The sequence below is a fragment of the Rutidosis leptorrhynchoides genome, chromosome 9, assembly GCF_046630445.1.
Source record: "Rutidosis leptorrhynchoides isolate AG116_Rl617_1_P2 chromosome 9, CSIRO_AGI_Rlap_v1, whole genome shotgun sequence".
In the NCBI taxonomy this organism is placed as follows: domain Eukaryota; kingdom Viridiplantae; phylum Streptophyta; class Magnoliopsida; order Asterales; family Asteraceae; genus Rutidosis; species Rutidosis leptorrhynchoides.
In genome coordinates this window covers 309,066,363-309,086,493 of record NC_092341.1, presented here as the reverse complement: position 1 = coordinate 309,086,493, position 20,131 = coordinate 309,066,363, and the positions used below count along the sequence as shown (strand labels likewise).

The 20,131-nt window shown below is 32.3% G+C and overlaps 2 protein-coding genes across 2 annotated transcripts; both read left to right on the top strand.

The window, feature by feature from the left end:
* Positions 1–4,318: 4,318 nt before the first annotated feature.
* LOC139865888 (peptidyl-prolyl cis-trans isomerase CYP19-3) lies at positions 4,319–6,563 on the top strand. The gene is made up of 2 exons (XM_071853990.1): positions 4,319–4,395; positions 5,875–6,563. Exon 2 carries the CDS (start codon positions 5,893–5,895, stop codon positions 6,415–6,417), a length of 525 nt encoding a protein of 174 aa, XP_071710091.1. The 5' UTR covers positions 4,319–4,395; positions 5,875–5,892; the 3' UTR covers positions 6,418–6,563.
* A 4,694-nt stretch (positions 6,564–11,257) lies between these two features.
* On the top strand, positions 11,258–14,874 carry LOC139869349 (serine/threonine-protein phosphatase PP1 isozyme 3-like). Its single transcript, XM_071857663.1, has 4 exons — positions 11,258–11,601; positions 12,382–12,941; positions 14,263–14,484; positions 14,578–14,874. Exons 1-4 carry the CDS (start codon positions 11,427–11,429, stop codon positions 14,599–14,601), a joined length of 981 nt encoding a protein of 326 aa, XP_071713764.1. The 5' UTR covers positions 11,258–11,426; the 3' UTR covers positions 14,602–14,874.
* Positions 14,875–20,131: the final 5,257 nt, after the last annotated feature.

Sequence of the window (20,131 nt, the reverse complement as noted above, 5' to 3'; positions counted from 1 at the left end):
AAATTTAATAGTATTTTATACCACTCCGCTACCACATCAGCTACATAGCTTAGAATTACACTAGTGTTATGATGGTCAAAACTTGGTAAACACTATGCAAACCCATCAACGAGTTGTACACTTGAAGCTATACGCATCAAGGATGAAAACCGTGATGAGCATCAAGCACCAAGAACCCACCGGAACAATTTCTTAATGTTTTCTGGAACTTATCAGACTACCTGGGCTACTGTAAAGTTGATTTTCAGTTATTCCGGTTCGATTAGATGATTTTCCGTTTAGACCTCGTCTTAATCCGAGTTACGGTTTAGGATCTATGGCCTCCCGAAAGTCACTACACCCTATTAACGTTGTGCTGAAATTTCTGACCTACTCGCACTTAAACCATCACCACGGTCAAACAAAGACGATTTTGGTTCTGTAAGTTGGTCAGCCTCTAGGGGACTCATTTATGGAGCCATGGCCACTGGTCTCACCTCATTTCTGTTTGTATAGAGGTCGTGGCGACTGAACGAAGTCAGCCTTTGTTTCAAACCTTAGTCTTGACTTAAAACTTACTTTACACTTTTTATTTAATGATGAATGATGATGGTACCTAAGACTTAATTTACATACTTTTAAACCTTCGGGAACAATTTACTAACTTAGTAACTTTTGACTTAGGTTGAGGACCTTCCGGACCAACCACTTGCTTACTATTCTCGCGTATCGACTTTTACTACTTCCACTGTGAGTTATAGCATCCCTTTTTACTTTAACTATTTTGGGAACTGAGAATACATGCGCATTTTAAGTTTTACATACTAGGCACGAGTACTTAAACTTATTATATGTGTGGGTTATACAACGACATAAACTTTCCCCTTAGCTCGGTAACGTTTAGTCATTGGTCTTTGAACCGGTGAACGCGAATCTTAGATATGGATTCATAGGGTTTGACATCCCCACTCGGGCTAGTAGCGCGAGTATTTAACGGATGTTTAATACTTCGTAAACTTACGCACTCGCCAAGTGTACTTTTAGGGGGTGTTATTTACGTTAAGTTAGTTACCAAGTGCCCACGGTTATACATATACTTTTTCATACTGTTTTGAAACGCTGTTGAAGCACTGAAATCTCGTGGCCTACCTTACATTAATGTTATACTTAAACTATAGCTCACCAACCTTTGTGTTGACGCTTTTAAGCATGTTTTTCTCAGGTGCTTAAGGTTTGCTTGTTTCCGCTGTACTAGTCATGCTTTGTATACACTCGCTGCGCTTATTAGAGATGTCACCACATGAAACGTTTATTTTGTATTCAAACTATGTTACTTGTGAAATAATGTATTTGTAATGACCTATGGGCCACGTACTATTATTTTTGCTTGCTATTCATAGAAGCATACTTTCAGATGTTAAACATTTGACGTTGGTTAAAACGTCACCTTTTATCATGAATGCAAACTTATTTTGAAACAGCATATAGTATTTGACCTTGTAATGATCCTGTTGTTGATGATTCGTACACGATGGTTTTGTACGGGGCATCACAATGTACACTTAAATGCAAACATAGTTACCAAAGTTGTAAGTCTTATGATTGTTTGACTATTTACTTCCTTTAAAATTTCTATCATATTGTTCTTTTAAGTGGGATGCTAATCTTAGGATCGTTTGACTTTTTACAACCTCTTCTGCGTAGGAGACAAAGGCAACGAAGGAGTCCAGAGTCCCTGATATTTTCAATGTGTTGAGGTATTTTATTATGTTTTAACGATTGCATTTTCATTTGTACGCTTAATGGATATGCCTATCTAATTGTCAAGGTAATCTTAACTAAGCGAATAACAATTTAAATTTGTTCAATACCTAAAACATAGAAAATCAATATTTTCATTTAAAAGAACCCGTGGTTCCACGGGTCCTTTCACTAGTTAGTACTTAATACTTACGTTTAGTATGCGTATTAATTAAAAGGTCAAAATTGACATGTCTTTATTATTATTATTATTATTATTATTATTATTATTATTATTATTATTATTATTATTATTATTATTATTATTATTATTATTATTATTATTATTATTATTATTACCCTTATATACCAACAACCACCAAGATTTTGGTCGTTTCTTTCCCCAAAACTCCCAAAACGACATCTCAGCTACCCTATATAAAAAAAACCTCCACTGCGTTCGTTCTTCTCCTCTTCTCTAATCTGTGTGCGACTCTTTTCTAAATCTAGGGTTTTCTGATTCCGTTGCAAATCATGTGAATTAATCCTTCGCTTCTTTGATTTCGTGGGACATCGGTTATTTTACCCGATTGTTTGGCGGCAACGGTTTCGATTGAACCCTAGGGTTTTGCATTTTGTGGGTTTTTGTCTCAAAATTTATCATCTAACCTTCGTACTTTTCATTCCATGCCAGCGATTGATCTTTAATCGTGTTACCTATCTGATTTGTGATCGTTTCGTTCATAATAAAGGTCAACGATGACATTTATTTACTTGGTGGTCCGATTGTTGTTAGATACCTTTGAATTTCGCAGTGTAGATGTCGACACCAAGTATATTTTCCAAATAATTTTCACAAATTGTTAATGGTTAATGGATTTATCTATGTTTGCCGCTGCTCTTTGTTCTTATATTTTCGAATATTATGCATGAATCTTTTTTTATGTCTATTATGTTATTTTATGGGCTATTTGTTGTTGTGTATTTCATATACTTGCTGTTTAGGTTTAGGTATGAAAAGATATTGATGATACTTTTTAAAAAATAATTTTATAATTCTGTTAATGCTTTTATCCTTTCCGTTTCTGATGATATTAGTGGTATTGAAAAATATAATTGTCTTAGAAGAAAAAGAAAATTTAGTTAATCTCTTTTCAATTAGTAATGGTGATGTTACTATTTGAGATTAATGTGTTTGCTTTTCGAGAAAAATGTAGTTATTTTTCATCACTATTCAAATTTGTATTAATTATTATGAGTTTAAGTAATTTTTTGAACGATATTTTATTTTGTTGTTGTATTTTTGCAGCTAGCTAAATATGTGATGGTGAAATATGTGTGCCTTCGGTCACCTGTGGGCGCGGCAACATATTAATTGCAGCCATGGTGACTGATTACATGTTTCTGATGCCAATATTCTACTTACGTTGTTGTTTTCGGAAATGCCAGCTACTACACGAAGTTTGGTTGTCGTCTTAGGACGTGGTAGCCTCTTTGTTGCTTAATGATTATAGCAAAAAAATGCTTTACCATCATTTGCAACACCTTTGTTCAGCTGGAATTTCTAACAACGACAACATCTTTTGGCACTCATAACTCAAAAAGGTTTAACAAAATAGGCTGTGATGATATAAAAGTGGGAGTTGGGTCGATATACATATACATATACATATACATATACATTATATATTTACATATATAAGTAGTAAAATATATACATCTACATATCGATATACATATACATATACATAATAACCTACAAATTCTTAAAGTATTAACGAAAATAAGGGTTGTGATAGTCACAATTATCAAATTGTTACTAACAATATTCAAAGTTACATTTTTAGATTAGTTCAAGCGTTTATTTACTTATATTATAACGTATTTTACTCAATTAAATTCACAATCAATGACAAATTACAATGAAAACATGTGTAACATATAAAAAACATTACCATTAAATATTTACATTTGTTATAATCTATATTAAAGTGATAAATCGTAGTTAGATTAACATTTCACTTTATATCCAACGGATATCCATTAACCCGCTTAATCCATCGGATGTGGATATGAACGGATGAACTGAAATTAAATGGATATGGATGTGGATGTGGATGTGGATGAGCAAAAATTAAATGGATATGGATGTGGATATGACATCATCCGATCCATATCTGATCCATTGACATCCCTACATATGAGTGGCTGTATCTAGACTACATAAGTTTTTATTTCTTCGGGTGTCCTAAAAAGTCATTGGTACAGTTCACCTCATTCAAAATGTCCCAAACCTTTAGTTAATAAAGTTCATCGATTGTGGTTGTATCAGGGTTTTATCTCGATTATTGATGTACTAATGTAATTGTAATATGGTAAAGTCAATCAGATTCATATATGTCAATGTAAAAATTTATGTAACGCTCTAGATCATCGGAACTATTTTTCTTTATTTATAATAATAAGTTTTTCGTCAAAAAAAAAAAAAAAAAAAAAAAAAGGAACAAAAGTTTAAAGAAGTACAGCTCACACTAAGAAAATTTAAAAACATAAGGATCATATTGTAAATACGCAGAAATTAAAACCCTAAAAACTCTTTTAAAACCTTCACAGACCCTTTTCATCCCCAACTCCGAACCTCATAATCGTATTCTCGAATACACTCGCCATAAAAAGGTATCATTTTTCTTCGATCTTAATCTTTGAATTTGAATACCCAGCATTTTAATTTTGTCAATTTTACTCAATTATAGAACTGTTATTGATGTTGCTTGTTAATGTTTCTAGTAAAGTTGATGTTGCTTGTGGAGCTAAATAATTATGTAGAATTGTATAATCATCTGTCATTGATGTTTCTTTTTGATGTTTCTGGTAAAGTTTTACAGGGTTTCATTACATAATAAAGATTTTGTCATATATTTTGCACAATTTATCTATAGTTTATTTTTTAATTTTGATTCCTTTCGGGAAGTTTCCTACAAGTCACTGAATATGAATATAAATTTATAAATGTGATTATGATTTTTACGTGCTTGTTCATGTCTTCATGAAACGATGCTTAAAATTATATAATAACGGAAGGTTAAAAGTGTGAAGTGTGATCATTTTCTAGTTAAGCTTGTTTGTTGTCCTATAAGTGTAATTGCTTGAAACCAGTTGTTACCTTTTGTACCTCATAGATAGTATAGATGGAACAATTGAAACCAAATTGGATGTGGACAATGAGAATTTGGGAACAAAAATCGAACCATATAATAGTAGTATTTATGTAAAAGAATCGAGTATGAACATTGGACTTGCTTTGCGATAGTGGTTCAAGCCCAATGACCTATCTCAACTATTCTCTTTCACTTGGAGGATTATTATTATTTTTTTTTTTTTTTTATTTTTTAAAGAATTCATTGCAGGTTGGACTCACATCCCAACTATTTATTTTCTCTCTTTGAATTTCAAATACTAATACCAAGTAGTAATTTAAACTTGCTAAAAGAAAAATAATTATCCATTTTCATTGAATAGATTGAGGATTTAAAAACACTCGATTATGCCATGGGTGACCTTTAATGTCTTTGAGTTGTTTCTTGTTAAAACTTGGCTAAATCAACTAACTGGCCTTTGGCCTTATGGCATCAAGTGTCATTTGTGGTCAAGGTGCAGGCGTAGATTTCGGGGATATGAGTAGTTAAACAAGAAGACTTAACTAATTCAACCACTTAGTATACTGTTAACGTGTTTAGGTATATTTTTGTAAGACTTGAATTTATCCATTTTTATTTGAAAAAACTTGAGGAGCAAATCGTTTTGTATGCATGATTAAAAAAAGAACTTCAAGTCTTCATTCATTAGCTATCGTATGTTCGTTAGCTAATCGTTCATAAGTATCCCCTTTTTTATCATGTATCAACTAAATTAATATAGTGGGGAGGAAGGCATCTTATCACTCTGAGTTGAGTGTATCAGTCGAACATAGAAGTAGAAAAATAGTTCCATCCAAGAAAATATATACATAATATTTGTATAATTTAAAAAAATAAAAAATAATTATAATTTTTTGTATCTATGGTGTCTCTAAGTGTTTGGCAAATTATGATAATTCAACGAAGTTATAGATAACATATGACAATATAATTTAAGTAATTTTATTTCTGTTTGCAGGATTCACCTACAAACATAATGGCCAACCCAAAGGTTTTTTTCGACATACTAATCGGCAAGATGAAAGCTGGCCGAGTAATTATGGAACTATTTGCTGATGTCACTCCAAAAACAGCCGAAAATTTCCGAGCCCTTTGTACTGGTGAGAAAGGACTCGGGGCATCTGGTAAACCATTACACTACAAAGGGTCCGCATTTCACCGTATCATTCCAAATTTCATGTGCCAAGGTGGCGATTTCACTAGAGGTAATGGGACCGGAGGTGAGTCTATCTACGGTGCAAAGTTTGCAGATGAGAATTTCAAGCTCAAGCACATGGGCCCAGGTACTCTTTCCATGGCTAATGCAGGCCCAAATACAAATGGGTCACAGTTTTTTATTTGCACTGCGGAGACTTCATGGCTTGATGGGAAGCACGTGGTGTTTGGGAAGGTAGTTGATGGTTATAGCGTTGTGAAAGAAATGGAGAAAGTTGGAAGTGGTGGTGGTACTACTTCATCAAGTGTCGTTATCGAAGATTGTGGCGAGGTTAAGGAGAATTGATCGTATGTTTGTGAATCATGAATTCATGAGTACTTTGTGAGTTTGAATCTTGGATATTATGTAGCTTGAATAATATGCTTGGTTAGTTGGTTATTTATTATAACACTAATTGAAATCCAGTATTTAAAATGAACCTTGTTTTGTTGCAAATGCTATATGATGATTGTTGAGTTGTCATAACAAAAATTTGTAGGCGTTCAGTCCATTTTGGGCTGTAGTCAACATTTTTAACAGGTAAGCATGAATAACCTAATTGTTTTTGTAGGTAAGTTCTGCCCATCGGAAATAATCCGGTAAAAGGGAATTATTCTCAATGGATAACGGGGATGGAATGGCAGTCGCATGGTTAGGACGTCCTATTTTTAGAGGAGGTTTGAACTTGGGTCTCAATCCTTGCGGTCCGAATCTTTATGCATCCGATGAAGATTGTTCAGGTCCAAATTACAATTTTAGAATAGTAAGATCGTATGATCTTGTTCAACAAAAATGATCCGATCTTAGATAGAACTGAACTTGTAGATGAGAGGGTCTACATCCACCATCTAAACTGCAATCCGTTTTTTTTCTTAAAAAAATTAAACAATAACCCATAACTTGGCCCAACGGCTAGCCCATTTAAGGTCTAAATAGGTCGAGCAAACTCGTGTAGACTCGAGCCCGACCCAAATTAAAAGTTTAAAACGCATGAGCTTGAATCGCGGATGGTCGGATCATGTTCTTTTATTTCTTCATATCATGAAAAATGACTATGGTCCAATTCCGTTTAAATTCTTTAATTCTTTGTTAAAGAGAAGGCTTTGGTGAGAAATTTTTGGTCTGATTCGACAAACGACAAACAGGGACTTATCCTTATTTAACAAGCTTCGTGGTTTGAACAATGTTATTAAAGTCGTTTGGTTCCAATTCTTTACCGAAAGGGGCTCACTCAGCTTTTATTACCTTGATCGGGGTTCAATATAAGATTATATCAAAAACATATGATGTTCATCAACCGATCCAACAAATAGAATCATTAACCCTAACGTAAGAATAAACATAAAAATCAACCTAAAGACACTTGTAATAAAGATCAGATCGGATTTACAGTTTATTAAGATTTTCTCCGTAAAAAAGTTAATTGCTTTAGCGTCAGATGATTGAATCCAACACTCATTATTAAGGGTTTCACTCGATCAGAATGAACAAGTGTAAGGATTCATTGTGACCGTCTCAACAATTTAAAGGTCCTAGACGAAAATAAAAATGAACTCACATATACGTTAAAATTTTACTACGTATAAAAAATTTAATACTTCAATTTATCTATTTATTTACTTACATTGTATTTAACTATTAAAAACAAGGTATTTTAACTTTAATTGACAATTTTTTATTTCATTTAATTAAATATATTGGAAAAAAAATTATTTACATATTCAAAATTTTAGGCCCTTCTAAATTTTTGGATCCTAGGCAGTTGCCTATCTTGACCATGCTCGAAGACACCTCTGGGATTCATAGGTATGTTACACGCATTCTAAATATTCCTCCATGTATAGATGATTATGTAAGGAGTTAGTTGTAGGTTTCTTCATTGTTGGTGATTTAGGACTTAGGAGTATCTTCGAGTTTGGCGATCGTCATGAGGCGGTGTGTGGTGGTTCGATGGTTCGTATGGTATTCAAAGATGGTTGACTAGTGGTTTATTCTCGGCTTCAATCTTCTCTCGATTTGTTCGTCTCATTCCTGTCTTGGTGGTCCACATTTGATTGTAGTTGATCGTTGCCATTAACTCTTTCAAGGCGATTCAATTTTCTTAAAAGACGCAGGGGTTTGATAGTCTTGATTGTATTTTGGTAGTTGTTTGTTTGGTGTTGTGTTGTTATTGTTGTAAGGGTTTATATCAAGGTGTTATTTCAAGTTTGTTGTGCACGTAATCGTTGGATTTACTTAGATCGTTATGATCTTTTTTTAAAAGCTACTTAATTTTATTAATCGCCAAAATATACAAAACTGCCAATTACAAAAAAAAAAAAAAAAAAAAAAAACACGTAAGTAGCGAGCTTAGTGAACTAATACCGTTTCTCAAATCGTTATGATATGTCATTTGTAACTCTTTTAGATCCTATCTTCGGATCTACTTCAAATTTAATTTGTGTTCTTCACAAAAAAAAAAAAAAAAAAAAAAAAATGTAAGTAATCATGACATGTTTCAAGCTTTTCATAAATTATACTCCGTAACTACTAACTACTACAAGCATCATGAAGTTCATGAACACATGGATGGGTTTACAAAAGAATTCACTCTTTTAACATGCAATATTTCAAGTCTATTGATTCCCTTTGTGAGAAAATTACAATATGATCTTAAGTTCAAAACTTCATCATAATCTGGATTATTATTATTATTATTTTTTTATTTTTTTTTAACGGCAAGATTGCATCAGTCCGGACCGAAGCCTAGTCATCATTTGCACACACACACGTTCGGGCAGAAAACCCGAACCACGATCACAGGTATTACTTCATAAAAAAAATATATCAGTGTTAGAAAATTACCAATCATTTCACTAAATTATTATCATATGTAGTTATATCTACAATAGAAAAACTTTCTTTGTTCATTTATTGATATGAATCATAGTGTATTTCTAGTGTGTAAATGTTTTTTTTTTTTTTTTTTTTTTTTTTTTTTTTGAGTTTTGCCTAAATAGAAAAATCCATTTACAAAAACATCAAACAACGTATATTCGAAAAGTTAAAAATACAGTGTTTTTACCAGAAATAATGAACAATCGCTAGTATTATTTTTCATTTTTTTAGCTAAAGAATGTGAGCTCTTTAAAATCAAAAAACTTGGCTTTAATCGGCAAGTGGTGGTGGAGGTTTAAATCCGAACCCACCGCCTTGTGGGTTAAAGTCATCAAAAGCATATATGGGGATTCGGGGGGACTTGATGCGGGTGGGTCTTTGTTATCTATTAACACTTCTACTTGGAGTTCTATTGTGAAAACAGGATTCGAGATTAATGAGGTGGGCATCGATTTTTGCAATTCCTTCAAGAAGATTGTCGGGAATGGCAAGAACACCTCCTTTTGGAAGGAATCATGGCTTTGTGATATACCACTTGAGACGAAATTCAGTAGACTATTCAGGGCTGAATCGACTCCAAATGTAACTGTTTCTGATCGACTACGTTGGGTAAGTTCGGCTGCGGATTGGATGTGGAGCTGGACGCGACAACTACCGGGCAGAACCAAGACATAATTCGAAGCTCTTAAGTATTTGTTGGACGGATACGAGTTTAAGGAAGACAGAATGGATCGATGGGTTTAGAACATGGGGTCGAACGATAATTTTACTACAAAAGTCCTCTCTGATGCGATACAAACCAAAATTATACCTACTTCCACTTCGGGTATTGAGACGATGCGAAACAATTTAGTTCCAAAAAAAGTGGTGATCTTCGTGTGGAGGGCCTTGAAGGGTAGATTGCCCGTCTTGTTTGAACTTGACAAACGGAGAATTGATCTTCACTCATACGTTGCTCCTTATGTGATGATGAAACCGAAACGATTCAACACTCCCTGTTTCATTGCTCAAAAAGCGTTGAGATATGGGATAGGGTACGTAATTGGTGTGGGATGAACTCAACAAATTTGGATCTATCTTGTGCGTTTAGAGGAAAATCTTCAAGTCAAATGTCGGACGACGGTAATAAGGTGTGGCAAGCGGTGGAATGGACATCTTATTTGGAAAAACAGGAATCAAAAAATATTCAAGAATGTGTGTTGGAATCCGCCGGTTGCGCTTAATGAAATACAAGTCAAAAGTTTCGAATGGATTTCGAAGAGATGCAAGACCTTGAAGATTGATTGACATAATTGGTTGTTTAATCCGCAAAGGTTTTTTGTGTAATTATTGAGTCGTTTAGTAGGATACCATCTTAGCATCCTCTAGATTACCTTTTGTATATAGGTGCGGGCTTTGTAGTATCGAGATTACAACATCGTTTTGTAGTTGTTTATTTGAGCTATATTAATAAAATATCTTGTCTTTCAAAAAAAAAAATAACTTGTTCTGTTGTGTTATTCATATTAGAAAAATTATTTGTAAGTTTAAGTTCGAACATTAATATTTTGATTAATAAAAAAAATATATATATATTTTTTGATTAAGCATTTATTTATGTATTAGTTTGCGCTTGGGTTATTTTATATTCACGAACCAAACATATTCTTAATGAACGACCACGAGCAAGAAAATTAATTCTTGTTTGTTTATTTATTTATTTGGTAATCCCGAACATGATAAGTCGATATTCAAGCGAATTCTTTACTATTTTAGTAAAAGATTATCAAAATTCGTATTTGATCTGTATAAAAAAATTGATGACTAACTTATAATTGTAAAACCGAAACAATAACTAAAGTTTCTATATTAAAGAATAAGTACGTATTATTTTCACATTTATAGATATTGTAAAAACCGATTAAATAACTTATTGTATACTGTGGCATTTAATATAATTGATCCATTTGTAATAATAATAATACTTTAAAAAATAAAAGTTAACCAGTCAAAAACATGACACACATTCTAACAATTTCAATTTCAATTTCAATAATTCATTAAAATAAATCGAAAAATCCTTAAAACCCACATTTTGGAGCACAAATTTCCTTTAACCCCATGGTATACAAGGGGTTTGTATGCAATAAGTTTATAGTAAAAGGGTTCAAATATAAATTATTTGGTGCTTGCATATGGCCGTATCAAGTCAGCTCTCCACGAACAAAAACACACACGATTGACCTTTTAGCTTAATCTGTATCCGTTCAAAACGAATTTCCCTTTTTTACACCCATATATACATACACATCTTCATCTTCTTGTATATATATGTGTATCCAGTTCCCCCAAAGTTAGGTTTTTTAAGATTCTTTTTCATCAAAACTTACATACCCATCTTCCCATTTTAACAAATTTAGAATCTTTTCTTTCTGGGTCTTTTTTTTTTATAAAGAAAGATGGAAAAAGCTGTTGTTGATAGTATAATTCGGAGGTTGCTTGAAGTGAAAGGGAGACCTGGGAAACAAGTGCAGCTTACTGAACCAGAAATTAAACAACTTTGTGTTGTTTCAAGAGATATTTTCTTGAAACAACCTAATTTGTTAGAACTTGAAGCACCCATCAAGATTTGTGGTATGATGTCTTCTTCTTTATTATTATTCTTTGGGGGTATGTGTATGTATAATCCTGTTTTGTTGTTATATACTGTAAATTGTCTTGAATTTTGAATTTTTATTTAGTCTTTAATGGTTAATTGCATTAATTTATAATCAATTTGGGCCTATAGTAAGTGATTATCAATGCGGATTGAAACTGATTTCAGTTTTTTTTTATTACAAAATTTGATAAAGTTTGTGAAGTAGGTGGGATTCGACCTTTTGTGTTTTTTTATGGGTATGAATTAAAATGAGGCCATGAGGGAATGGGTTTCATACCTGATACTCCCTACTTTGTTAGGTTATGGGGTTTGATCAAAGTTCGTGTGAAGTATGAACTTGATCAAAGTTTTGAACTTTAGATCATCCGTTAGTTCCTTGCAAGAGCTCTAGGGTTCGAATTCTGTCTACGACGAATATATTATGGTGGCCAGGGAAGGGTGGGAAACAGCAGAGAGTAATCCTGCTGGGTTGCGTACATCAGACTATGGGGGTCGGATTAACCGCCCTCCCGGGTAGCCCGAACAGAGAAAACCTTCTCCCTTTTACCTTTTTACCTTTTTATCATCCCTCACCTAGTCACTAAGGGTTGCTTGTATTAGCGTTTTTGAATGAATTGTTTGTACTCAAATCAGTGTTACTTGAAGTTACAATAATCAGCCCTTAATGTGCCTGATAATCAGTTCTTTATATTTTTCAAAGAATTCTTTTTTTTGTCCTCTAAATTTTTTGGCTTTCTGAATGTTGTATTTTTTAGGTGACATCCACGGTCAATATTCTGATTTATTGCGCCTATTCGAATACGGTGGATTACCCCCTCGTGCCAATTACTTATTCCTCGGTGATTATGTTGACCGAGGGAAACAAAGCCTTGAAACAATATGCCTTTTACTCGCCTACAAAATAAAATACCCGAATAACTTCTTCCTTTTGCGTGGTAACCACGAATGTGCATCTATAAACCGTATATACGGATTCTACGATGAATGTAAACGACGATACAATGTTAAATTATGGAAGACATTTTCGGATTGTTTCAATTGCTTACCTGTTGCGGCTCTTGTTGATGAGAAGATTTTGTGCATGCATGGCGGACTTTCGCCCGACCTTAAAAATTTGGATCAAATTAGAAACTTGAAGCGACCTACTGATGTGCCAGATAGTGGTTTGCTTTGTGATCTTCTGTGGTCAGACCCGTGTAAAGAAGTTAGGGGATGGGGGATGAACGATCGTGGTGTTTCGTTTACTTTTGGGGCTGATATTGTAACCGAGTTTCTTCAGAGACACGACTTGGATCTTGTCTGCCGTGCTCATCAGGTTTAAATATATTTACTAGCTAGTTAGTAATTTGTTCTTGTTTATAATGTTCTTTCCATTTAGAGGTGACAAAATGGGTGGGTTGGGTAACGGCATAAAGTTATAAGGTTTTTCCATGTTCGGATTACACGGGAGATCGAGTATTCCAACCCCATACTCTAATGTACGCGGGCATTACTCCGTTTCCGTTTCACAAGATTCGAACTCTAGACCTCCTGAAAGGATATCAGTGCCCCAAGCTATCTTGTGATGATTTTAACGGGTTAAAATGGGCTCAAAGGTCTTTTTCTTGTATGAGTGACGTTGGATTGATCATAAATAATTTCCGCTCCATTAATTTTTTTATAAAAATAGTTGGTGCTTAAATTGTAAGTACAAAAACATACCATCAGATTGGTTGGACTGATCAAATTAGTGTTTGTTCAATGTTGTTAGAGTTTGTATCGGTGTGTTAGTTCATTACGCAGGTCAAGTAGATTGTAGGATCTACTATCAGATTGCAAGACTATGTATCGATTGCAACTCTTTTAGATCTTCGAATCTACTTAATTTAAATTTATTTTTTTGCCCGAAAGATAAAAATAAAAAACATCACTATAATAATCTGAATTATTGAGGTAAGCTAGGGTAGAGGAAGGATTGTCTACATCTCACCTCCCCATACCTCGCAAGTGCGGGATTGGGTTTTGTTGTTGTTGTTGTTGTATTGAGGTAAGCTATATAGGTGGCTGTCTTCATCGAAAATCGACTTTGGCTTTTCTAACCTTTTTGAACGGTTCCTCTTTTTACAACAACAAAACTCAATCCTACATAAGTAGGGTACGAGGGAGGTAAGATGTAGGCAATCCTTCCCCTATCTTAGAATAAAGACAAGTCATTTCTCTATCCATAGTGAAACATCCCAAGAGTTGAGAAAGTCCTCCCTCTCAATGTTCTATGGATAGAGAGATTGCTTCCGAATGGACCTCCGGTCAATAAGTAGGATAAAAAAAGAAAAGAAAAAAAGTGTGAGACACCATGAAAATGGTAGAATCAAATTTCCATGGTTTTTAAACATGTCCGAAGTTCAATCTAGGCTCTAAACGACAGTCAAGTTGCCAATAAATCGACACTTGCTGTAGACTCGATTAATAGAGCCATTACGGTTCCTTTTTTGTTAACTTTTTATACACGGATGGAGTACAATAGATGCTCTATATTGTGATATATCCCAAACACTGCGTTGTAAAATCATCATGTACTTTGATGAAATTTACTGTTTATTTGCATCATTGGAAAAGTACCAATGAACTAAACGAAAGTACCATGGTAATGGTTGCAGGTAGTAGAAGATGGATACGAATTCTTTGCGAATCGGCAACTTGTAACAGTGTTTTCTGCACCAAACTATTGTGGGGAGTTTGATAATGCCGGTGCGATGATGAGTGTTGATGACACGCTTATGTGCTCCTTCCAAATTTTAAAACCTGCTGAAAAAAAGTCAAAGTTCAACTCTGGTATCAATTTCTTTGGGTCCACAACTACCGCTAAACCTGGAAACAAGGTAATAAGTCTAGCCACATAATTAACTTAAACATCCTTTGTTCTATACTTCACTTTTCTTAATACTATAAATTTATTATTATCTGTTTTGCAGCCTTATGTGGGATCAAGAGTATGAGATTTGGAACATGTGACAAAAAGTCGAGATATATGAAGGGCGAAATAAATTTTTTTTACAGTTAATTGTGGTAAAATTGGGGTTGAGGTAAAATGAATTGTTTTGGATTCTTGTTGATCACTGTATTCTAGCTATACGTAATTATATATGTATGGATATACCCCGATTCGGAACCCGAAAACTGAGAAACGTGATTGCTCGGCGCCTTAAATTACGTGAACAAATAAGACAGATGGTATACTTTGTTTCATTGGTGTTTTTGGTAGCATGTTTGTTACTGTTACTGATTTCGAACCATGGTAGTTTCCCTTCCGGTCATCTCAAGCAACCCACTGAATGACCCGACCCGTATATGCTCCAGATAGAGAGAACTATTTTCCTAGTGTCTCTACATTTATCATATGCAAATTACAATCCTATTACTCAAATTATTCATAGCAAAATTGATTGTTTTTTGATAAACGACATATTTCAAATTATAATTAATAATCCTGTTAACTGACGTCACAGCAAACTGGGACGTTGGTCGTTAAAAAACAGCACAAGCTCAATGAGGCATTAGCTGAATAAATTAAAACCTTTATTTTCATATCCATAATAAACGGCATTGAGCTTGGTTCAGTATTGTCAAGATGAGACTTGGTATGGATGCTTTGTATGTTTGCCGGTTAGTTACAAGCCTCATCGGAGTTCTCTTTATTGTATCTTTTGTTGAAGGCGTTTACTATTCGAAAACGTTTTTCGTATATATGTACAATTCTTCGCTTTTTTTGCGCACAAAAAAAAAAAAAAAAAAAAAAAAAAAGACACACTGACTAAACTCTAACATTAACATTAACATTGTCATATATAAACCGTTGTGTTACATTTAAAAGAAAACTTTTATGTAAACATTTATGGATATATATATTTTTTCCAAAAATTAATAAAAAAACAAATTAGACAAATATATATATATATATATATATATATATATATATATATATATATATATATATATATATATATATATATATATATATATATATATATATATATATATAGTAGGATCAAGAGGGAATTAACCAATCGGGGGAAGCGGGGGGAAGAAAGTGTTTTTTTTTTTCGTTTTTTGAAAAAACTTTGTTCACGAACATTATAGATTGGATGAAAATATGAACATTTAATGAAGACACTTTTTGATAAATGTTTTTATTTTGGCGGAAAAACGCCCGAAGAAATAATATATAACAATTATCGTGTTTTTCGAGCGTATGTTGAGGTTTTAGATATTAGGGTTTAGATATTAGGGTTTAGAAATTTAGGGTTTAGATTTAGGATTTAGATTGAGTTTTTAACACGAACAGTTTAGAGTTTAGGGTTTAGGGTTTGGTGTTTTGGATTTATGGAATAAACTCAAAACACCAAACTCTAAACCCTAAACCCTAAACTCTAAATCGGGCTAAATTTTACTTATCAAAACATGAAAAAAAAAACGTTAACATTCTTCACGAACAATATTATCTTGAATGTTATTTTTGTCGATCGTTTTTCCGCCAAAATAATAACATTCATCACGAAGTGTCTTTTTTATATGTTCATATTTTCATCCAATCTATAATGTTCGTGAACAAAGTTTTTTCAAAAAACGAAAAAAAAAATTGCTTCCCCCCGATTGGTTACTTCCCCATTGATCCTGCCCATATATATATATATATATATATATATATATATATATATATATATATATATATATATATATATATATATATATATTAGAGGGATCAAATGAGAACTTTTTTGGTGTGAGAACCTTGAGAACTAAAAAATACACTGAAATTCGAACAAAAAAAGGAAATTCGAGCAAAAAAGTGGAGGGCGAGCAAAAGAAGGGGAATTCGAGCAAAAAACAACAAAGTCGAACAAAAAACACGAAATTCGAACAAAATTTGCGAAAGTCGAACAAAAATGTGTTCTACATTTTTGAAATTTGAACAAAAAAATGTAAAACACATTGATAGTCGAACAAAAAAAAAAGAAATTCGAACAAAAATGTGTTCTACATTTTTGTAATTTGAATAACAAAAAAAAAAGATTTTGTTCGACCATGAAGTTTTTGTTCGTCCGTGTTTTTTTATTTTTACTCGAATTTTCTTTTTTTGCTCGTCCGTCACTTTTTTTTGCTCGAATTTCAGTGTATTTGGAGTTCCTAGAGTTCTCACACTAAAAAAGTTCTCACTGGATCCTCGCATATATATATATATATATATATATATATATATATTTATTTATTTATTTATATATATATATATATATATATATATATATATATATATATATATATATATATATATATATATATAGTGAATGGATTGGGAGAGAACTCATGGAACCCACAGATTGAACTCAATCTGCACAAGGATTGAGCTCAATCTGCACTTAGATTGGCTCCATCTGCACTAAGATTGGCTCAATTTGCACTCAGATTGAGTCAATATGCACCACAGATTGAGTTTAATGCGTGAGTTCTCCGAGTTCTCTCCTACCCTTGATTGTCGCTGAATTCTCACTTTGTTTTCTCGCTCCTTGCTCGCGGAGCGGCATACCGGAAAAAAGATAGGATTTGAATCGATGACTTAAGCCCCCTATATATTGTTGGAAATTAATTCCTTGATGAATAAAATGGATGGTAAAATACATGCTATAAGGTTGCAATTATTTTGGCTTTTCATATTTTGTAACTTATGCATACTAATGACATTTTATTGTCATTTATTTTCTATCTTTTGGTTTCCCTTGATTAATATATAAATTAGAGAATCATTCTCTAGTAAGGTGTGAGATGGAGACTTGGCTCAAGGAAAAAAAAAGAAAAAAAAATTCACATACAAATTAACATAATATGTTTGTAACTTTTATTAGAGTTCTACTACATGGGACCAAACGATCGATTTGGGGTAAACAAGAAACAAACATATGATTAGCTTACAAGCTATGGTGAAGACAACATTTTCAGGCATATGTTCAAGTTCGGCAGTACTACTGTTTCGGCCGTTGTACCCTGGGAAACAGACGACGTGTAGACGGCGAATCTGTTTTAAGGGAACCGTGTCAAACATGGGCCTCGGCTCATCATTTGTTGATAAATATCTTCCGGTTTCTCTTGACGAAATGATATATCTTTTTACATATCCTTTTGATTATATAACTTTCAAGGTATGTGTATTTCTATAGTTTTGATTTATTATAATAATGAAATGTGATTTCGGGTACTATATTTCCTACAATCTTAAAACAGATTCGATAAGTGATACCCGAAATAATTTTGATTATAAAAAATCATGAATTTTGTGAAATCGTTTGAATATAGATTAAAAAATGGTATAGCCAAGTTAATTGTGAAATTCATCAATTTAAAACTACACCAGATTTGATATTTTTTTTTATATATTTTTTGATAAGGAAGAATCAAAATTAAAAGAATGTGTGTCATCGTTGATCAGTGATAACATACATACTGAAACTTTGAGTTGTGTATTAATTCGGAAATTAGGTGTTTTGACTATGTATGTCATTATGGTGCACAACAAACAATTTATTTGTTTGTCTGTGGAATCATATTTTGGTTTTGCGACCAACTTCTCATAAGATTGCCGAACTAAAACAATGGTAATGTATTTTATTATTCTTTTGGGTGGTTGGTATGGGTGAATGTCATGATGAGAAATGACATACTGAATTTAATAGAAGTTAAATGTTGTAAATTTAGTAGTTAAATATGGATGGTAATTAGTCAAATATGGATAGTAAAATTTGTACTATATATATGTGCATAATGTAAGTTACAAAAATACACATATACATTAAATACATCACACCTCTTCAACCTCTTTCTCTCATATATCTTCTACAACACATCTCTCTTTTATTGGTTCTTTCAATTTGAATATATTGAACCAGGCCACTAAAGGTAGTTATAAGCCTACTGAAATGTAACACGTTATCAGCACGAAGTGCTCCGTATAATCAAGGTTTATCTAAGCAAGCACACGTCACTAATCAAGGTAAGAAATTATCTAACTTTTATTAACTTCACTAACATTTATATTTATGTTATTTAAGTTATATATGGTCGGTTATACCGCCTGAGTTATATTTCTGTAATCTAACTTTTATTAACTTCACTAACATTTATATTTATGTTATTTAAGTTATATATGGTCGGTTATACCGCCTGAATTATATTTCTGTAATCTAACTTTTATTAACTTCACTAACATTTATATTTATGTTATTTAAGTTATATATGGTCGGTTATACCGCCTGAATTATATTTTCTGTAATCTAACTCTTATTAACTTCACTAACATTTATATTTATGTTAATAAGACCTCATGATTGTATGCAACACGTCATTTGACAACACGGTACTTTATGTACGCAACACGTCATTTGACAACACGGTACCATGGGTCGAGATTAATTCCGATCAATACGAATACGATGGGGTCTTTACATGTTATCTAACATTTATGATTACTTATGCAATTAATCATTATTTATTTCATGCATACTAATGTTTATTCTTAAAAGTAAATCTTAAAAGTTAAAATAAGAAAAAGTAGTTTGTATTTTTATTAAAAGTAAATCTTAAAAGTTAAAATAAGAAAAAGTAGTTTGTATTTTTATTAAAAGTAAATCTTAAAAGTTAAAATAAGAAAAAGTAATTTGTATTTTTATTAAAAGTAAATCTTAAAAGTTAAAATAAGAAAAAGTAGTTTGTATTTTTATAAAAAGTAAATCTTAAAAGTTAAAATAAGAAAAATAGTTTGTATTTTTATTAAAAGTAAATCTTAAAAGTTAAAATAAGAAAAGTAGTTTGTATTTTTATTAAAAGTAAATCCTAAAAGTTAAAATAAGAAAAAGTAGTTTGTATTTTTATTAAAAGTAAATCTTAAAAGTTAAAATAAGAAAAAAAAATCTTGTCCTTTATATTACTCATACGCGTTTTGATATAGTGACTTTATTCGTTAACGTCAACTAACGACGTTACAACGGTCATATATACATAACGGTTGTTAACGTCAACTGACGACGTTACAACAACTATATTTTTCAAATATAAAATAAACATCTCCGTTTTCACATTTTCACAAATCAATCTTCATTTTTCAGATTACTACTCTCAAAAAGTTTTTGTAAAAATGATTCACACAAGGATGATTTTTCCTATTGTATTGGTCATATTAACTATCATCATTGTTGCTAATATACCACCGGGTGAACCTATATTCTATCCTGCCCTTGTGGTTTTATTATTTGTAATCATACCATTATTCTGTTGTTTGCTACTTATGAATTTAAAATGATTCTAATTTCATTTTATTATTTGTCTATGAATAGAAGTTGATTATGATTTATGTTATTCATCTTTTTGATAATAGAAAATATCGAATTTGAAAAGGCTTAAATTTTCTCATTTAGAACAAGTGGGAACAACTACTTAACATGGGTTATGAATGTAGAAAAATATCTCGAATCAAACGGTATT

Coding starts and splice junctions, on each gene's coding strand:
- LOC139865888 (XM_071853990.1), top strand. CDS start 5,893: ATGGCCAACCCAAAGGTTTTTTTCGACATACTAATCGGCAAGATGAAA.
- LOC139869349 (XM_071857663.1), top strand. CDS start 11,427: ATGGAAAAAGCTGTTGTTGATAGTATAATTCGGAGGTTGCTTGAAGTG. Junction 11,602..12,381: donor AGCACCCATCAAGATTTGTG/GTATGATGTCTT, acceptor TGTATTTTTTAG/GTGACATCCACGGTCAATAT. Junction 14,485..14,577: donor CCGCTAAACCTGGAAACAAG/GTAATAAGTCTA, acceptor TCTGTTTTGCAG/CCTTATGTGGGATCAAGAGT.